Here is a 20,283-nt window from a genome sequence, read left to right as displayed (position 1 = left end):
TCTTTCCTTATTTTTTTTTTTTGACAAATATACAGTTATATAGTTTTAGAACTTTTAGGTTTTTTACATGGGAATATTGAATGCAATTGAGAGTGATCATAATTGAATTAGTATTGATCTATATTAGTATTGTATCATTTTCACTTGACGTGAGGTAAAATGATGGCTGTTTAATGCGGACAAATCGACCTTTACATCATCAAACTCAAGGTCTGAATCAAAATCTGAATCAATAGTTGGGTCCCTTAAAATCTTCTCAGGTTCTGGAACTTTATCTTGAGCTTCTAATTTGTCTTTATTGTCTTGTGAAACCTCCTTAACCAAACTACTCTCTGCTTTTCTATGTGATGTATCGTCGGATGCTTCTATATGTACCGCTGGCCCAACTATTGAAAGTTCTTCAACTTTTCCATCTGTATTACCTACAATTTCAGCCTCTTTATTTTGCTTATTTGTCTCCAGATATCCATAAAAAGTTTCATTTGCAGATTTCATTTGAATTCTTACCGTAGTTCCAGCTTCATCATCATCATCATCACTCCCGTCATTTGCAGACTCTTCATACGAAATTTTAACCTTCGGCTTCTTAATCACCAGAGCAGTATCCTTTCTTTGCTTCTTGTGAAGTGGGCCATCTACTTTGCCTTTGCTTTCTATGGTCAACCCATTAAAAAAACCATCAATGACCTCAATCAGGTTTATAACTACGGGGAACCTTGGCTTGTCATAATTATCTAGTTCAGATTCACTAATCTTTAATAAGTTGTACCAACTATCACTATTGGTAATCTTACCTAATAGGATCGCTCTATTGGCTAGTTCTGGAATAGGTGTTAACGTAATGAAGAAAGATTCCAACAGATGATGATTATTCTGTTTATCATTGAATATAGCACCAAGCATTCCTCTTTGATGCCATCGTATTCTGGAATGATACTCATCTTTAAGATTATACTCTATTTTATCTGAAACTGATAATTGAACCAGATATTCAGGTTTTATAATATCAAATGCTCTTCCATTGTACTTTCCCTTTATGCAATTCTCCATAAAGAGTCTGGCAGCAATAGGAACTTCCTTACACCAAAGATCCACAAAAATATCTCCCTTGCTTGTGGCGATCTTGATCTTCCCCGTTGTTGGGGGTGCTAAAAACATAGTCAGCTGAAATGCTAGCCCTTCATTAGGGGCAGACAGTATATACTTTAACATATAACAGAGATTGATCTAAAATTTGTGGTCGTGTATTACCCAAAGTTTATGTTTTCCCAATCTTGAAATCTGTCAGTGTGTTGTTAATACAAGAGACACGCTTCCTAACCTAACTTCTTCAAGCTAACAAGCAAAATCCAAAATGGGGTCTATGAAATCATTTATAAAGGCCGTGAGGAAGGCCAAAACAATTGCAGATGAAAGAGCTGTGATTAAAAAGGAGTCTGCGGCTATCCGGACTTCGTTCAGAGATCCAAACTTGGATCAAACAACCAGAAGAATCAACATTAGTAAGTTGTTATATCTTTACATCATGGGAGAGAAGACTCACTTTGGTCAAGTGGAATGTCTTAAGTTATTAGTGAGTCAACGATTCGCCGATAAAAGATTAGGATACCTTGCAACTATGTTGTTATTAGATGAAAACCAAGAAGTGTTGACATTATTGACGAATTCCTTAGATAACGACATGCAACACCCCAATTCATTTATAGTCGGGTTAGCTTTGTGTTGTTTAGGAAATATTGCTTCCAGTGAATTGGCTAGAGATTTGTACGTTGATGTGGAGAAGATCTTGAATTCTTCTAACAATCCATACTTGAAGAAAAAGTCAACTATTGTGGCAGCCAAATTAATTGAAAAGGAGCCTGATTTATTAGAAATATTTATTCCTAAAGTTCCAACTCTTCTTAACGATAAGCTGCCTGGACCTTTATTGGGAACATTGAAATTAATACAAAGTATGTACAGTGTTGGAACTGAAACTGATCGTAAGTTATTGATTTCATCAATTCCCAAATTGGTTGAGCATTTAAAAAGAGCTAGTACTAGTGGGTATATGCCTGATTATGATGTCGCGGGAATAACTGATCCCTTCTTGCAAGTATCCTTAATTCAAACGATCAGAGTGTTAGCTGTTGACCTGAATTGTCCTTCAAATTACTTGGAAAGTGTTAACGATATCTTAACGCAAGTTGCATCTAACATTGAAAATCGTAAAAACTCTGCTTATGCTATTATGTATGAGTGCATCAAAGCCATTTTTGCTATTAAAAGTGACCAATCCTTGAAGATTTTGGGGGTCAATTTACTAGGTAAATTTTTATCAACAAGGGATAATAACATTAGATATGTTGCTTTAGACACATTACTAGTGGTTATCAATATTGAGCCACAAGCAGTTCAAAGACATAGAACAACGATTGTCAATTGCTTGGCTGATGGAGATATTTCAATTAGAAGAAGAGCATTGGAATTACTGTTTGCCATTGCTAATGAGCAAAACATTCGAGTTTTAGCAAGAGAGCTACTTCAATTTTTAGAAAAGTGCACTGAAAATGATTTGAAATTATACATAACAAGTCAATTGACCTTGGCAGTTAATAAGTATTCTCCTAATGATAAATGGCATTTCGATACTTTAACTAAGATGCTAAGATTGGCAGGAAATTATGTTACTCCTGATATTATATCCAATATTTTGGCTCTCATTGTTCAATGCGATGATATGGAGTTGAAAAGACACATTGTTTTGAGATTATTCAATCTCTGGTCACAAGATCATTCACAATATGGTTTGCTGTTGGTAACCACTTGGTGTATTGGAGAATATTACGAGTTGATCGAAGGGCAACAAATAGAAGAAGATAAGCAGACAATTACGGAGAAAACAGTTTTGAAAATGTTTGATTTATTATTAAACAATTCGACATTTTCAGAACAAGAACTTGTTGTTATCACTAGTTATATTCTTACGGCAGACATAAAGTTAACAGTTAAGTTCAAAAAAACAGAAAGTATCGAAGAATTAAGACAAATTCTCAACATTAAGTCACAAGATCCCAATTTAGAGATTCAAATTAAAGCCATTGAATATCAAGAAATATTTGCACTGGATTTAGCATTACGGAAGGGTTTGTTAGCAAGAATGCCGGCCCCTCCAATCAAATTAAGAGAAGCTGTATCATTACACAAGAACCCCTCGAGCAAAGTGCAAAGTGCTTTGGGTGCTAGTCAGGCCGGTAGTCCTAATTCTAATGGTAAAGAGGTTGTATTTGACAATGGAGGACCAGACCTATTACTTGATCTCATGGACGACAAACCTACTGGTACTAATCCAGTTACTCAAACTCATAATACTAATGATTTATTGAGTGATATCTTTGGTACCGGTTCCAATCCACCCCCCATGAAGACTTCTATTGTGAATGCATCACCTAATGTTGGCAATCCCGATGCGATTTCTGCCTTCAAGAATGATCATTTGGAAGTGATGATGATACCTGAACGGTTTCCAGGAGACGGTCAAGCAACAGTGAAAGCTATCATTAAGGGGTCAGGAGTCACCAGTGCCGGTACTGTCACCAAGGTTCAATTATTGATTGCTGTACCAAAAACACAGAAATTGGTAATTACTTCTGGTAGTTCCAGTGATACTCTTGATTTGGCCGAACCCAATAGTAGTATCTTACAGACATTAAGTATTCAAGGTAAGGTGGGGGCAAAAGTCAAGCTTAGAGTGAAATTGAACTACAAATACAACGGAGTTGAAAATGATGCCATGTTTGACTTTGCAAAGTTCCCTGCCAACTTATAAAGGCTACCATAATATAATGCATTAATTGTTGTATATACCAGATCGCATATAGTGAGAATGAAAGATGAGAAACAAGAATGGTTATCAACTGCATGTGCAGCGATCAGCAATTAGAATTTACGAAGATAGAACAAAACAATAAACAAATAAATAAATAAACAAATAAATTGGATCCTTAATTCTAAATTTATCCCACAATGTTATCAACAATTGCGTAGCAAGGTTAGCTCTAGTTGGTTCAATCGAATCGTCGTGAACAAGAGCCAGTAGTCTTGGACATTGGATGTGAGCCGCGGCTGAAATTGAAAATCGCATCCCCGGATTTCCCCACCGAGCCCACCAGGACGTGTGGGTCTTGACAGCACTTATTTCTGTTTACAGTAATAACGTGAACCTCGCTTCTTGAAAGAGGTCCGACCCAACAAATTGAATTGAGATTTGGTATATAAAGTTTGTTAGGAATGGCTCTTGAGAAGAATTGAAGAACGACATAGGTAATTTTTCAAAGCATTAGACGTTTCTATCGTTAGTTTTATCTGTGTGTATCCATTGAGAAATTTTACTTATCAAGTTGCAATGACGACCGGATATTTCGACGTGAACATCTTGGCAGATGCCTTTGATCAACCAGTCATTGTGCCGTTCCCATTGCCTGAAACCCTGCTTCTCGATAATGATGCCAATGTACCATTTGAAAGGAACTTTAGACTTTTGGAAAACTTTATATGGTTGATAACAGCTGGTTCTCTTGACTTATCACTGATTTACGAGAACCAGGAATATCATTACTTCTTCAACAAGCACTCCAAAAAGTTCCAAAAATTGCAAAGAGAATATTTGCACGATAAGCTTACTCATGGAGACAAGAAATTGGATGAAATCGTCAACAATTTGGTAGATTTGGAGTTGCGCATGAACTTGATCACCTCCAAGGAATATCCAGAAAGATGCAAGGCAGTTAAGGCGTATATGGTAGAATATTATACCAAGGAAAATGAAAAGAATCTTCCGTTGAATCAATCTTCATTTGTATTACATTCTGCTTATGCCACCATTCTTACTTTATTTAAACGAATGTTCCCTCAAGGTGTATGGGTCAATTCGGGAGAAATGGAAACATTATTTGCAAAGTACCGTAAGAATCCCATGTCTATTATCTACTTGCCCAACCATCGTTCTCATATTGACTACATCATCATGCACATTTTGGCTCTTAGGTTTCAAATGGCAACGCCTCATGTTATCGCTGGGGAAAACTTAAATGTTGCCGTTTTTGGTGGTCTCTTAAAGAAAATGGGTGCCATTTTCATTAAAAGAAGTTTCAATAATGAACTCTACACAGAAAGAAACTTGTTCAATTACTTGGAATTTGTCTTTAATCAAAAGATTCCGTTGGAAGTATTCATTGAAGGAACAAGATCTCGGGATGGTAAATCATTATTACCAAAATATGGTATCTTGAAAACTTGTGCGGCTATTTATTTGAAACAAACGTTGGAAGACAATAATCCTGATTTTGATTTATTAATTCAACCTGTTTCTTTAACTTATGAAAGGGTTTATGAAACAGATGGTTACATAAATGAATTATTGGGAGAAGACAAGAAACAGGAGAGTTTCTTAAATATTATTCTGAATGGTGCCACATCCTTCTTCAATGCTAGTAAGTCTTTAAGTTACGAAGATATGTGCAAGCAAAAGGATTGGTATGATAATGGTGCTGCAAGATTGCATGGGAAGATGTATTGTCGGTTGGGAAACTCTTTTACAATGTCTGAATACATTTCAAGTGAAAAGCAAACAACGGCAATAATCCTGGAAGATAATGAACCCATATATCACATTGGTCAGGTTGAATATGAAGTCAATTTGAAGAAGTTGGGTTTCACTGTGTTCCACGAAATCAATAGGATTTGCTTCTTACCAGAAATTAGTGTGATTGGTTGTGGTATATATGCTTATTACTACAGCAAGCGGATACAGCCGAAAGAGGAATTCCCCATAAAGGATATGCTTCCGACTTTAAGGCTTTTAATTGAAACATTCTTAGAGGAGGAGAAGTACGCTGAGAATGAAGGTAATATTGTGGTTTTAACTAACTTACAGAGTATGTCAGATGCGGAGTTGATAAAATTGATTAAAGTCTACGTTGGTCGATTCTTCAGATTTGTCAAGGTAAACTTTTCTCGGAGTTGTCTCAGAGTTGATACTCCTATTGAATTGTTATACTATAAGAACTTGACAATCCATTTAATTATCCATAGATCATTGGCTTGTTTCATTGTCTTGCGTACCAACAGAATTGATTATATGCATAAGTTGTTTTATGTTTTTACTGGATTTTTGAAAACCGAATTCCTTTTTGACTATGATTATAATCCTAGGAATCAATTAAGTAACTTGTTGAAGGATTTACAAGATAAAGCAAAAATAGGAGCAGAGTATGAAGTTATTGATTTTGATTATGTTCAGTTATTTACTGAATTCTTTAATCCTTTCATTGAAAGTTATATTCTTTGCATCAAGAATTTGAATTTAGCAATTGCCAATTACTACAAACTGAAGGAGTTTGAAGAGCCAGATTATAATTATGAGCAGAAATTAATTGCTCAAACTATTGATAGTGGATTATTCCCCACGACTAAGATAGTTCTTAAGATGATTCAAGCAAGTGGGAATGGACAACGATATGTGGAAAGTATTAACAAACAATACTTATTGAGTTGTTTGTTTTATTTGAACCATTTACGTTTAATTAAGATTTTCAAGAACAAAGCAAAGACTAAGGCATTTGTTGCCATCAGAAACCCAAAGGATTTAAATCTTATTTTGAAAGCGTTGACTCTGTTATATTATGAGGATTCCGACAAAGAAAATGTTATCAATATTGTGAACATCAATTATTTGATCGACATTGTAGACAAAAACGAAGATCGTACGTTGAAGTCACAAGAAGTTAGTAAGGTGAAGTTATGAATAATATATGTTAGTGAATAGTGAAATTATTATCTTTTAATTTGCACAAATAAATGTTGCAATACACATTAAATGATTAAATATTATTGTTCGCTGTTTCTCTTGTTCATTAGGAAACCAGTCCTCTGTATTGTAGAAACATACGTACAAGCTACAGAAAAAGCATGAAAAATTTATGATATGTGGGGTGGGGTCAGCCAGTGTAGTGGAAACCCTATTAATTTTCTACCGTGGACGTCACATTTTCGATTAAATCCAAGGAATTGTTACCAAAACTGGAACTAAAATTATGAATGGTTCTACGAGTGATTCACCTGTTCCGCCATACAGCAACTGGAATGTTACAAATAGATCGAACAAGTCAGTCTTTTAGGCATAATTGTTCTTCAAATTGTTTAAAGAGTGACCTAACCAAATAAGATCTAATGTGACACCACATAAAAATGTCTCCTGTCAAAATGCTCGTTGCCAAGCAACGACCTATTAGTACACAATAGAATAAACATCGACTACACGGTTGTGGGGCTTCTTTGATAAACAAACAGAGGAAAACAATTTTAAATAATGGCTAACTATACTTCATATAAAACTTGTATTCATCTTTCAATTTTTGTGCTATATCATACTTCAGACACAAGAGATACTCACGGAGGTTAAAGTTGAACTGAAACTAAAAAATAAGACATAATAAATCCGAAAACTACACGAGATTGTTAGATATGCTCTAATGGAAGGCCAGGATGTATGCATTATTAGAGGCAGTTTTACTTTAAAGTGGTACTGAAAATAACGGCAGTATGTACAATAGTAATTGAACCATTCAATCGGATTCGAGATACTACGAAACAAATCCAAGATGTGGATGTACAATCAGAAATGTACTATGACGATATGGTAAATACTTGTGCCCCTCCCCCCAGTTTTTTTTACAGGAGCTAAATCAGGATTGCATAGTAGAAGTGATCGCTGGATGGTAAGGACATGTTTTTATTATGCAATGAAGGAGTTCCAATGGAATAGCAAGTAGCAATATTTCAAGTAAAAGGTAGCTGCAGTAAGAAACTGGCAGCGCTTACAGAATAGGCGGGTACAATACCAAAGAGCTTCAACAATACCAAATTATAGGAGAACTGTCACCGATGAATAAATAGGGGGATCTGAAGCTGGACCCATGCACGACTATTACACGGGTTACGATTGCATATATCAGCCGTGGATTTTTTATGACAACATATGTCTAGGAGTGACAGGAGCATATGTCCAGGAATCAAACGATTAATAGAAATGGAGTAAGGAAACACATATTTAAATTTATAGATAATGTAACGTATTGTGAATTTGGTGATGAAATGAATTGTTAAAACCGTTATGAACTAGTATCAAAACCCGCAAGTTAAACATTCAAATATATAGTATATTAGTGAATGATAATGTGAATCGTGGGGGGTCCTATAGAATCGACTTCGCCTCTCTGTGGGAAACTACAAAATAATGGTGGTATGAACAATCGGTTTAAGCACTACCGAATTATTGTTTTCTTGTTATTTTTTTTTCATATTTCTTTGTCAAATGGTTTTGTTTCTTTTTTCCATATGGTCCGCCGCTTTTTTTAACCTACTCATCTCTCAACTTTCATCTTTCATCACCTATGACGATCGATCATTGTAATTATCAGCGGCCATAACAAATGTACATCAGCCAAAAATGAAGCTTCCTTGCATTAACCCACCAAAATCATGCTGTAGCGTCATGCTTTATTATTGTAATTGCACCGGTTGCTGCCATTCAACTTTTTCCCTATCAGTAGCCTGTCACCTACTCTATCTGTGCCACTTTCTGTTGTGCCTGGTGAATACCTCGCCTCCTATTTTGCGTCTTCTATCTGTGCAGTGTCCTCTGCTTGGACTTTTTTCTCCATGTTCAGTAGGATTGGCAGGCACACTAAGTATATTTAATCGTGGATGCCCCACCTCAGGATAACGAATTTTGGGTTTTACTTGTGCAGTTAAAATACTTACTGTTTGTTTATCAATATTTATAACTTTAATTATTTCTTAAACGACAAGTTATACTATTACCATAGCATACCTTTTTCTGACACTATAGCATTTCTGAGCCCATAGGTCTCTCGTCATTCCCACAACAAAAGCATTTGTGCATAATGAGGAAAGAAGCTCAATATATAATATGGGGTCATGTTGCATTGGTGGTGTTTCTCTTTTGGTACACATTTGATTTAATCACCTTAGTCTACGATGACACAGCAAACTATGCCTTACTTGATTATGAACTTAATCCTCATGATGGTAAATTAGACAGACCTCAAATTATCCCAAAGATCATTCATCAAACTTATAAGACTGAGGAAATCCCAGATATATGGAAACCTGGTCAAAAGGCTTGTGTTGACTTACACCCAGAATATCAATACATTTTATGGACTGATGAGATGGCTCGTCAATTTATCCTTGAGGAATACCCATGGTTTATCCCCACTTGGGATTCTTATCCTTACCCTATTCAAAGAGCTGATGCTATTCGTTATTTCGCACTTTTACATTACGGTGGGATATACATTGATTTGGATGATGGCTGTGAACGGAAATTGGACCCCCTTTTGACCGTTCCTGCTTTTGTAAGAAAGACAGACCCAACTGGTATCTCCAATGATGTCATGGGCTCTGTAGCTAGACACCCATTTTTCGTAAAGGTTGTGGACTCCTTGGCAAACTATAAGCATAACTGGTTGATTCCATATTTGACCATCATGTACTCTACAGGTCCCTTATTCCTCCTGGTAATCCTCAAACAATATAACAGATGGGGTAATGTTCCCGAAGCTGGTAAAGTCAGAGTGCTTATGCCTGAAGATTATAAATCTCGTCCTTACCTGTTTTTCGCCATAGCACCGGGTAGTTCATGGCATTTGGATGATGCTAAATTCATCAAGCTGTTGGCAAATCATATTGGTCTTGCTGTATTTTGTGGATTTCTCATAGCCTTTGTCATTTTCACTTTGGAGTTCCTTTTGTACACATATGTCACTAGTGGTTCATTTAAGAGATTACGCAAGCTGTGTGCTAAGGTGACCATGAGTGTTGGCAAGTACTTCCTGTTGAACTCCAATTCATTAGGATTTTCTAATGTGCGTAGCATGAACAAACGCAGATCGAGAAAGGATTCTAATTTACCTCAACCTAGTTTTGAAAAGGACAATACAGTGGCTGATGTCACTCCAACCATTCCTTTATTGAACAGCATAACACCAGTTCTGACAGTCAGAGAGACCACAAATAGCATTGTCAACCTTAATAATATTAAGGCATCAGATATGGTCTAATCAGTTCATTTTAATTATTTGTATCATTATCACTTAATGTGCCAACAGCACTTATTTCACACCACTATGGTCCTTTCATTCATTTTAAGCAAAAGACTCAAAAACCGGACCCCGTATTAACATTTGTCCATAATCATCCATGACCTCAACTGCATCCTTCTATTACATGCCCTTATATACTTAGTTTATGAATATATAGTTTCCCCTTTCCATTATTTCGTTCATGCTTCAGGTTGATTTGTTTTACCTCTAGTTAGATTAACAATAAACGAGTTTCATGAACCCATAAGTTCATATCTATTTCTATTGTACAACCATAATTGGCAATTCAATTATTTACCAGTGTAGTGATTAACGATTGGCACCGACTTCAAGCAACTTCAAATGGAGTCTATCGTATCGTTCTTTTTCATCAGCAACAAGTGTAGTTTTCATCACCTCCGTCAATTTATCAACCCATTCCATCAGCTCTTTACTAAGACGCATTAAATTTAATGCATCAATAGGTAATCCTCCATTTTTCGAAATCTGAATTATTTCCCTATTTTTATTCAAAGTTATCACCAAAAATCCATCTCTTACCAACTCTTCAGTTAATGATGCATCTAAAACACTCACTTCTTGAGATTCAGTTCCTTCGCCCTTAATGTTACTTTCGATATCACCCAAATTATAGAACAGATAGGTAAGACAAATTGGAACATGCAAAATACTTAATGGAACTGGCTGTCTCTCATCTACCAGATGTACAATAATCTTATCTCCTCCAGCTTCAACCAGTACATCAGGCTTTTTATAATGTTGCAAAGCTATCATCACTGCAAAGCAAGTGACATCAATAAAATTGCCATCGTAGTTAAGAAAGTTGACATCCACAGTAATACTCCATACTTTCTTCCCTGCAACAATACAGAGACTTTCCAAGTCCAAAGCATTGGACCTGCGAACAGCCTTTTCAATCATTCGAGTAATTAATACTTCGTCAACTCCACTTTTGGAGTTATCAAACATAGCACTTGCCTGCGAACTGATTTCACTATTAATCACAAATAATCCTTCAAACGGACGGTCTTCAAATGGGGCTACAACTTCACTGCTAACTCGACAACTAACATAAGTTTTACCCCATTTCACTTCCACGTATCCATACTCATTGGGTTCTATCCACACTTCTGGCATTCTTGATGTATCTAGCGAACGTCCATCGGTACGGATTCCATTAGCAAGTCCTTGAAGAACATACTGTCTCTCATTATTTGAGATTTCAACAGTTCTGTTCATGATAATCTGCGATGACGAATGTTAGAATAAAGTCAAACTAATTGGGGAGAAAATACGAAATGAAAGCTTCAAATTATCTTGATCACCAATTATAAATCTAATACAGTGGTGCTTATGAATGAGAGAAAAGCTAACACTTGTCGTCCAATACCTATTATAATATTCTTGCTCATCTATCCACATCATCTGAGAGTATTCAATACAACTACCATCGCCACAGTCGTGTTTCAACCAAATAATAATTGACTGAAAATTAGTTGTTGCTTTTTAGTTTTGCCTCTCTCCACTATTTGTTGTTCCATACAATTAACTAGCTATCATGAATAAGATTCTGGCTATTAGATATGTACCCACGAGTGCTTTGAAGGCATTGGGAGTCTCAAAACCAGCAGTGTCTTATGGCATTCGTAGTTTTTCAAACAATGCCAACAATTTGACTACTTCATTGAACTACTTCCAAAGGGAGAAGTTACCAACAAACACTATTGTTCGGTTTGTACCACAACAGACTGCGTGGATTGTTGAAAGAATGGGTAAATTCAGTCGTATTCTTCCTCCAGGGATGGCAATTCTTTTACCTGTTCTTGATCGTATTGCATATGTGCAATCTTTGAAAGAATCTGCTGTTGAAATTCCCTCTCAGAATGCCATCACAAGCGATAACGTGCTGTTGGAATTAGATGGGATCTTGTATATTAAAGTTATTGATCCGTATAAGGCTAGTTATGGTGTGGAGGACTTCAAATTTGCCATCAGCCAATTGGCCCAAACTACCATGCGGTCAGAAATTGGTCTGATGACTTTGGACATGGTACTTAAGGAAAGAACTCTTCTAAACAATAACATTAACCATGTGATCAATGATGCTGCTAAAGAGAATTGGGGTGTTGAATGTTTACGTTATGAGATTCGAGATATCCACCCTCCTCAAAATGTCTTGGATGCCATGCACAGACAGGTTTCTGCTGAACGCTCAAAGAGAGCTGAGATCTTGGAATCTGAGGGTAACAGACAATCCAAGATAAATATCAGTGAGGGTGAAAGACAATCCATCATTTTAGCATCTGAAGGTAGAAAGCAAGAACAAATTAACAGAGCTCAAGGTGAAGCAGAGCAAATCATGTTGAAGTCAACAGCTACAGCTGAAGGATTGAAATTGATAGCCAAAGCTATTGAAACTACACCTGGTGGAAAGGATGCTGTTAGTTTGCAAGTAGCTCAAGATTACATTAAAGAATTTGGTAAGTTGGCCAAGGAAACTAACACTGTGATTATTCCTTCTAACTTGGGAGACATGGGAAACTTCATGGCTAGTGGATTATCAATTTTCAAGCAATTAAACAAGGAACAACAATCTACACAAAAGGAAATCAAAAATTAAAAAGAAAGCCATGAGCTTGATTCCTATGATAACAGGAGCTTGCTGACACCTGTATATATATTTCCTATTTGCTGAGTTTGTTTCTATGGTTATTATTATTATTATTATTATTCGTTAAACATTACATAACGCTTAAGACTTTTTAAAAAAACTATCCAATGCACCTTTACCTACAGCTACTTTAACAAGAGTGGCTTTTTTATTCCTTTTAAGAGCACCTTTAGTTCCAGTAGTGCTGTTGGGACGTTTCTTTAAACTACTTGAAGTATCACTTGTAGCCCTTAAATTGGTTTCCACCAATTGTCTTTGCTTAAGAGTAGCCTTTTGAGTTTCAATCATTTCGTCTAAAGAAGAAAAGTCGTATAAACTTAAAAGCGGCTCATAGACAGTTTCTAAGTTGTATGCATGGGTTATAAAGCCAACTGCAAAGCGACGTACATGTAATTCTATTAATGATTGTTGGGTAATATCTTGATAGTCCTTTTTAAACTGTCTGACGATGGAAGAAGATGAATAATTTAAGTGAACTTTGACAAGCTTGTCCACTTTTATTTGAAGCCAATTCAAGCATTTCAGAGAATTGAATTTATAATACGATTCACCTCCTTCGTTAATTATATCCCACAAAGTTTCGTTCTCCAAGTATTTTTCAACAAGTTCCAAAGGAACCCCTTTACCGTTATGGTCTATATCAATTATGGAGCTAAGTTCATCGTCCCCTAGATTCTCAAGGGATTTACTTCTAGTAGTTCGTTGCAAAAGCAGCAAAAGCTTGAAATTAAGGTTATATTTGCTAGCCACGAGGATTCTATGGTCACTATTGTTCAAAATGGCCCCTTGATCATTTTCCTTTTCTATTATGAAGCTACTAGGGAACTCGTTCGTTTCCATCGCTCGTAGTTGGTACAAGTTCAGATCATAGAGAATGAATGATTCGTTCAACAAAGAGATCAACTGGTATGATCCAGTTATTTCTTTAGGAAGAAATATGAGCCTACTGTTATCATCGACAAGCATGTAAAATTCTTTTAATTTGGATGCAATACAGGTAAATCTCCTTATGAATAAATAAATAAATAAGTGAATAATTTAGTATTAAGCTAATAAATAATCAATAGCCCATACAATAGTCTTGAGAAGGGGACGTGTTTTTTTTCCAATCACGTGACCAAACCTTCACCACCCTACCAAACTATGTATGAACAGTCTTATAACTCCTATGGAGCTGAATATAATCATTAGTGTGCCAAAGATACTGAACGACAATGAACTCATCAGTGCAGCTCTAGGGTCTGTTTTCAACAAGTGAGCTGTGGCTATGGCACCACAATTAATTCCCAACGTGATTCCTCTCGTAGCATAATCGTTTTTAGGGACGCGAAGTAGTGAGTAAAGAGTGTCTCCAATAAGTACCCCACAAATACCACTAAGAATGGTACACACGGACATTAAGTTAACCGATCCTTCAAGGGTAGTGATTAATGGTGTTCCAAGTGCTAACGTAACAGACCGACCAATAAATCCGATAGATCTTGATGGTGAAATGCCAATGGCATACGACCACATGGGGTACAAGAGGTATGAAGCAGCACACGAAACTAAAAGCACTGGCACAATGAAGCCAAAATTATCAATGAAATCACGACGGAAACTAAACATAGGTAAAGATAGGGCAACAATACTCACATCCATAAGTGAAGAAAGAACATCTCCACACCCGGGCCACTTATCAAGTTTGGTAACATGTAGATCTGTTGGGGCAATTTCACCATTATTGTACATTCGCTCACCATTGAACAAGTTTGAATACTTTTTCCCGGTCTTAAAGTATCTGAGATCGACAAGGAAGCCAACTGGTTTTCCATTGTAGTAAATCAAGGAGCCTATAAAGAAGATAAATAGAATTATACCCGTCAGGAAAAGGATCGGGTGATACCCAACCTTTTTCAATTGTGGATACTTCTCTGGCATTAAGAGGGCCACGTAGTAAACCAAAATCGATATTGATAGCTGATATGGTAACATCAAGTGGATCAGGCTAATGTAGTAAAAGGGAAGCGACACTAAGAACATTAAACCATATATTAACCAATCAATATATTTGGTAATAAATAGCATAGTCGATTTCGCAAGAGGCAGGAGTGTAGCTAGAATTGCTAGCTCTTCCTCTTGTTCCTTTGGATCGGTGGAATTATGATTTTCATCTTCAGTATCAGGTTGAGGAACTTGATTCTGAGTAACCGTTGTAGTTAAATATGAAGAGTTTACTGCAAGATCTATAGTGTGTGGTCTTGATAAATGATGAAGGAAATCCAGTTTGGTATCATTAGCCGTTTGCCCATAGTATACCCTTTCAGGTATTGACAAGTTGCCAGTAATTCCAATAGGAGATGAAGGCGAATCAGCAAATGGATTTTCAGGTCTATGGACTGGTTTTTTTGTTGGTTCCGTTTTAACTGCCCGCAATTCAGCTAAGTTAATAGTAGTGATATCTAAGCGTTTTCTATTCAAGTCTTTCATTTCTATGAGCTCAACCACATTACTTTCATCCTGAGAGTCAAAAGACCCTGATCTTTTACCATGCGATTGAGTTTCTGGATCAAGATCTTGACGAGGATTATCCAATGCACTAGATGCAATAGAAATGACATCTGAAGTTGTTCCTGTCAGAATGGTTTGCAATGGTATTGTTCGTTGAGAATTTGACTCCATTGCATGATTATTTTGGACAATTGCATCATCATAATCATCATCATCATCTGTAGTAGTAGCCAGAGAGGCTGCCTTCGATTTTCTTGATCTTTTCTTCCAATAATGCTCATAGCTATACACCAAAATACGCATCAAGTAGACGTCCACAATGAAAAGAGCTAAGAAACCTAGCACAAAGGTTCCAGCAATTTTGGCAACTTCAACAAAAGTGATAGGCTGTGACAAAGGCAACACAATGAACGCGGGCAAAAAGAAGACATTAATCCATTTTAGGACAAAGTTCATTGATGGCTTAATCAACATAAGATAGTGATGAAGTATCCACTGACAAGCGATATTAAGGTGTGGAATTCTACTGTCACTGATTAGTTTGAGTGTGCAAAGAAACAGAAGATTAATTATCATACCCAACACACTAGCAGGAAAGGAAATATGAAGAATATTGTTAATGAATCTGTCTAACCCATATAAAACGGTGAATGTCACTAAAAGACCAGAAGGTATTACGACATAGGAATGAACAACATGACCTCGACAATAATATAGACCATAACGAATGCCCAATATCAAATCTTGAATTGGCATATCTACCAACTATGCCTTTGGTGATGAAGAAAGACTATTGAATAAATTATATAATAATGATAATGATTTCGGCAATTAGAACTCGGGCATAAGTAACAAAGATCTTTTCCCCAGATTTTTGACTCACTTCCCCCGATTAGAAGTCTAGTCCAAATGCTCGCGAGAACTCTACCGAAATTGGGAAACTACAATACGAGGGCAAACCGAGGTCGTTTAGTCGGAATTGAAACCAACTCGGACACCGGTCCTATTAAAGAGAAAGATCGATTATTTGCAAGCACCTATATCGATATAAATAAATATTGTACATAAAAAGTGAACAAAAGAAGAGTAATCGAACAATATCCTAGCTACAGCGTTAGTCTGTGATTTTTTCTTTTTCAGGTATAGCGATACCAAAACCACAGTTGGCATTACAACATTCTCTTTAAATATGAATAACCGAAGATTTGCACTATGAAAAGTTAAAAGTAATGTAAAGTAGAATATGGTTCCTAATTCTCTAACCAGTGATTGGAATGTCTATGCGTGGGTAAGATAGAGCTGCATTTATTTATTGTTGGCTTTCAATTAATGACTTGAACTCTTCCTTAGCGTATCTTAAACCACAGTAGCCACAGGTAGCTGCTTGAGGCTGATCCAAGTTAATATAAACCTTGGGATGGCCTTGTAAAGTCAGACCCTTGTTACCATCGCAAACGGCAATATTTTCACCATGACCTAGATATCTGATTGGTTCTTGTGCAATTAATTCAATGGCTGCATAAGGTTGGGGTTGCTTGTCCAAGTCTCTTTGAACAAAACGGTAAGGATGCTTGTCAATAATATCTATACGACTGGCTTGTGTTGGTGACCAAACATCTGCTCTATTTGGAGCTTGTTGGGCATTAACATTGTTCTTTAAGTTAGCTTTAGACAATTCATTGGTTGATTGCCAACGAAGGAATTTCTTTGTAGCATGGGGTATTCTAGTAACTCTTCTGGACAACATGATAAGATCGTTTATGTGATTTGAAAGGTGTTATTATAGTCTGGAACCACACCTCTAACAACACTAAAAATTTTGCGAATGCCTTCTATCTAACTTTGAATATTGTTTTTCGTTCAATAGTACTGAATTTTATTGGCTCAAGTTTCATGGAGATTCGCAACATATTACCCGGAACATCCATAGTTACCTTGTGCACCTGTATATTCTATATAGTACTCAATTTGTAGAGCTAAAGTTAAGCTTAGTGGTCAACATGTTGAGTTGAAAGATCTTTGATTCACCAATGCTTTCTTATAGTTTGGAATTGTAGATTTTAATTGCAATTTCGAATAGTAGCAGTAAAATAAGCGTACAATTGGATGGGTGATTCATTTACCACCCCTTGTTAACGCAGGCCAGCATTGGTATACTCCTGAATTAGTTACATCGTCCTAACAATCTGCAGCGACTGCGAACTGAAAGATCACTTTGTACGAAGATAGAAACATAGCTGAATATGAGGCTTGGCAAGTAGAAAGGTTGAAAACTTATACCATTAAGAAGGAAAGTCTTAACTTATAAGGGTGCGGGTAACTTAGTGACACAGGAGATTAGAGCGCATTCAATCAAACAATACATGAACATGTGAAGTAGATACTAGTTAAAGAATAATATTACCGTTTGTTGTCTTAGAGGACCAGGAGCAAATAACAACTACTGTAAAGATATATTAGTTAAACCCAAATAACAAAGTGAATAAAAAGGGGCGTATTGCTGATTACACCAAAGGTAACCAAACAAAAACGCCAGCAAAAAAGAAATAGCAAAACATAAATGAACTCAAAAGGTGATGGTAGCAATATCTAAACAACTGGTACGCTTACAAAATGGTACACTTCTTTGAAGACTTACCTTCCTTCCTTTGCTTAGATTTACCCATCAAAGAGGCTCTAGTGGCAGCTTCAAAAACTTCTCTAACACCTTGGTTAGTTTTAGCAGAACATTCGAAGTAGTTAACAGCGCCAATCTTTTGAGCAACCGCTTGTCCATCAGCAGTTGAAACAGGTTGTAATTGATCTTTTCTCAATCTTTCTATGGTTTCAGGGTCGTTTCTCAAATCAACCTTACATCCAACCAAAATCAATGGGGTAGATTGACAAAAGTGCAATACTTCTGAGTGCCACTTTTCCAAAACATTTTCTAAGGAATCAGGGGAGTCGACAGAGAAACAAATCAACACAACGTGAGAATCTGGGTAAGATAAAGGTCTTAATCTATCGTAATCTTCTTGACCGGCAGTATCCCACAATGCCAATTCAACCACTCTTCCATCAACTTCAACATCTGCAACGTAATTTTCAAAAACAGTTGGGACATAAACACCAGGGAAAGTACCTCTTGAGAAAACAATCAATAAACAGGTTTTACCACAGGCACCATCACCAACAATGACCAACTTTCTTCTAATTTCAGCTGGAGCAGGACCCATAATGAACGAAAAGTTAACTATACTAATAAAACAAGAATGTGCACCACAACAATTGTAAAGATGGTGATGATATTAAAAATGCTACCCTTAAAACCTCCGGATCGGTTAAGTTCAACTCAAAACAATCAATCAACGATATCCGCGTCAACCAATTAACAACTCTCCAATACACTTATGTATTAAATATCAAGTCAATGAAGTCAATTTAAAAGAAAGAGATAGGAAAAAACTTCAAATCAGAATTCCAAAATCATAGCACCTAAAAAATCAGGTTAAGGGCGACAACAACCTAGACGGAAATTCTACGACGAAAAAAGAAAAAACGAAGTCGTGGTGGACAAAAAATAATACTGGTGACAAAAGTAGGATCGGGGATCAGAAAGATAAAACACAGACAAAATATCAAAGGCATTCCATCTTAAGAAGCTAATTACAATTCATATTCTTTATACTATACATAAAATGACTTAGGTCATAACCAATTGAGATTAGGATACTCTTGACTCTTTCAACCTAGATCAAAGCTTTTAAGAATATTGAGGTTTCTGTTTGTCTTCTATTTATAGGTTCCACAATAACAATAATACCCTTAATACGTTTGAGTAACTAAATAAGGGTATTTCCATGTCGTGTCACATATAGTTCTTTGTGTGCGCTCAAAGTCAGAGATTTAGTGGGTCTAACCAGGTATTTTGTAAGGAGGGACATATAGCAAAGTAAAGCAAGGGAACAACATTGCTGTTGTTGTCAGACGAGACACGCAGAAATCAAACATGAAAAGAATAACTGCTACAGCTTAAGGAGATACATAAAGAGATATTAGACACAATTGTCTAATATCCTACGCACATTCTATATCCTTTCATTAGTATTAGTGAATATGGAACTGAGTTAATGTAGAGCTAATTCCTATCTGACTTATGGTAAATCCGACAAATCCGACAAAATTCCTTTACCAATCAACGATAGTAATAGAACATTTACACCCATAGTTTAATCATATTTAAAAGTAATCCTGTCGGATCCGAGGACACCCCCCGCCTCCGTCAACAATCAGTACTATGACAAGTTCAATGTCTTCAATTGAAAGACACGTAGATTCAGGCTGTGCAAGAGGCAAGTATCGTGACGCGAAAGCATCAATGCGAGAAAAAATGTCTCCTTTTAGTTTGATTCCCATTTCAACATTAACAATGCAATACATTTCCTATTGTTCATCAATGATAACAGCAATTGAAAACGAGAGGTGACCGAAGTAAATACACAAATCAGTTCTGAATTGTATGCTAATTCTGCTTATATGGGGTACCTTGATACTTGAAGCTGGTCAATCAGTTGGATTATCATTACCACAGGTATTGTCCCGGGTTATAAACAGGTACCAAGTATAGTTTTAAACATTCCGTATTTTGTTTTTGTTGAAGTTTAATTACGTTTTGACATTTTCAAATCGTGGCAGAGCTAATTTTGGCACACTTTAAAACTCTTTATTGATTTTTGCAAATATCTAACAAACGGCCGTGCCATTCTGCGAAGGAGTTTGTAACTCCGGTAATCCAATTTTTTTTGCGATAAGCAAAAATGGTACTATAATAGTCTGATCTGAGAGATTGAACTCAGGCGCTCTCTCCAAACAGAGGTGGAATTAGGTCAGTAACTTGTTACGCAGGGCTGCACTGTTGGTGCCATATGATCTTTTGTGGGTTTATACGTTTGGTCCATTAGTGCGGCACAATATAGA

The 20,283-nt window shown here is 36.4% G+C and overlaps 9 protein-coding genes across 9 annotated transcripts; 4 read left to right on the top strand and 5 right to left on the bottom strand.

Annotated features, from left to right (window-relative positions):
* Positions 1 to 123: 123 nt before the first annotated feature.
* On the bottom strand, positions 124 to 1,158 carry CWC27 (Peptidyl-prolyl isomerase cwc27; the record flags this gene model as incomplete). The annotated part of the gene is made up of 1 exon (XM_043191670.1): positions 124 to 1,158. The coding sequence occupies one exon, from the start codon at positions 1,156 to 1,158 to the stop codon at positions 124 to 126; it is 1,035 nt and encodes a 344-aa protein (XP_043048977.1).
* Positions 1,159 to 1,354: 196 nt separating this feature from the next.
* On the top strand, positions 1,355 to 3,808 carry APL4 (Apl4p; the record flags this gene model as incomplete). The annotated part of the gene is made up of 1 exon (XM_043191669.1): positions 1,355 to 3,808. One exon carries the CDS (start codon positions 1,355 to 1,357, stop codon positions 3,806 to 3,808), a length of 2,454 nt encoding a protein of 817 aa, XP_043048976.1.
* Positions 3,809 to 4,384: 576 nt separating this feature from the next.
* KQ657_000845 (uncharacterized protein) lies at positions 4,385 to 6,784 on the top strand (the record flags this gene model as incomplete). The annotated part of the gene is made up of 1 exon (XM_043191668.1): positions 4,385 to 6,784. The coding sequence occupies one exon, from the start codon at positions 4,385 to 4,387 to the stop codon at positions 6,782 to 6,784; it is 2,400 nt and encodes a 799-aa protein (XP_043048975.1).
* A 2,161-nt stretch (positions 6,785 to 8,945) lies between these two features.
* Positions 8,946 to 10,124, top strand: MIT1 (mannosylinositol phosphorylceramide synthase catalytic subunit; the record flags this gene model as incomplete). Its single annotated transcript, XM_043191667.1, has 1 exon — positions 8,946 to 10,124. The coding sequence occupies one exon, from the start codon at positions 8,946 to 8,948 to the stop codon at positions 10,122 to 10,124; it is 1,179 nt and encodes a 392-aa protein (XP_043048974.1).
* Positions 10,125 to 10,475: 351 nt separating this feature from the next.
* On the bottom strand, positions 10,476 to 11,405 carry KQ657_000843 (exosome non-catalytic core subunit; the record flags this gene model as incomplete). The annotated part of the gene is made up of 1 exon (XM_043191666.1): positions 10,476 to 11,405. One exon carries the CDS (start codon positions 11,403 to 11,405, stop codon positions 10,476 to 10,478), a length of 930 nt encoding a protein of 309 aa, XP_043048973.1.
* A 319-nt stretch (positions 11,406 to 11,724) lies between these two features.
* Positions 11,725 to 12,786, top strand: SLP2 (Slp2p; the record flags this gene model as incomplete). Its single annotated transcript, XM_043191665.1, has 1 exon — positions 11,725 to 12,786. The coding sequence occupies one exon, from the start codon at positions 11,725 to 11,727 to the stop codon at positions 12,784 to 12,786; it is 1,062 nt and encodes a 353-aa protein (XP_043048972.1).
* A 132-nt stretch (positions 12,787 to 12,918) lies between these two features.
* KQ657_000841 (uncharacterized protein) lies at positions 12,919 to 15,801 on the bottom strand (the record flags this gene model as incomplete). The annotated part of the gene is made up of 2 exons (XM_043191664.1): positions 12,919 to 13,840; positions 14,297 to 15,801. The coding sequence occupies 2 exons, from the start codon at positions 15,799 to 15,801 to the stop codon at positions 12,919 to 12,921; spliced, it is 2,427 nt and encodes an 808-aa protein (XP_043048971.1).
* An 835-nt stretch (positions 15,802 to 16,636) lies between these two features.
* Positions 16,637 to 17,074, bottom strand: KQ657_000840 (uncharacterized protein; the record flags this gene model as incomplete). Its single annotated transcript, XM_043191663.1, has 1 exon — positions 16,637 to 17,074. The coding sequence occupies one exon, from the start codon at positions 17,072 to 17,074 to the stop codon at positions 16,637 to 16,639; it is 438 nt and encodes a 145-aa protein (XP_043048970.1).
* An 859-nt stretch (positions 17,075 to 17,933) lies between these two features.
* On the bottom strand, positions 17,934 to 18,542 carry RHO1 (Rho family GTPase; the record flags this gene model as incomplete). Its single annotated transcript, XM_043191662.1, has 1 exon — positions 17,934 to 18,542. One exon carries the CDS (start codon positions 18,540 to 18,542, stop codon positions 17,934 to 17,936), a length of 609 nt encoding a protein of 202 aa, XP_043048969.1.
* Between the last annotated feature and the right edge of the window lie 1,741 nt (positions 18,543 to 20,283).

This window comes from Scheffersomyces spartinae (assembly GCF_019049425.1).
Source record: "Scheffersomyces spartinae strain ARV_011 chromosome Unknown scaffold_12, whole genome shotgun sequence".
NCBI lineage: Eukaryota > Fungi > Ascomycota > Pichiomycetes > Serinales > Debaryomycetaceae > Lizanozyma > Lizanozyma spartinae.
The sequence above is the reverse complement of the archived record's forward strand: the minus strand, read 5'-3'. Positions and strand labels throughout refer to the sequence as shown.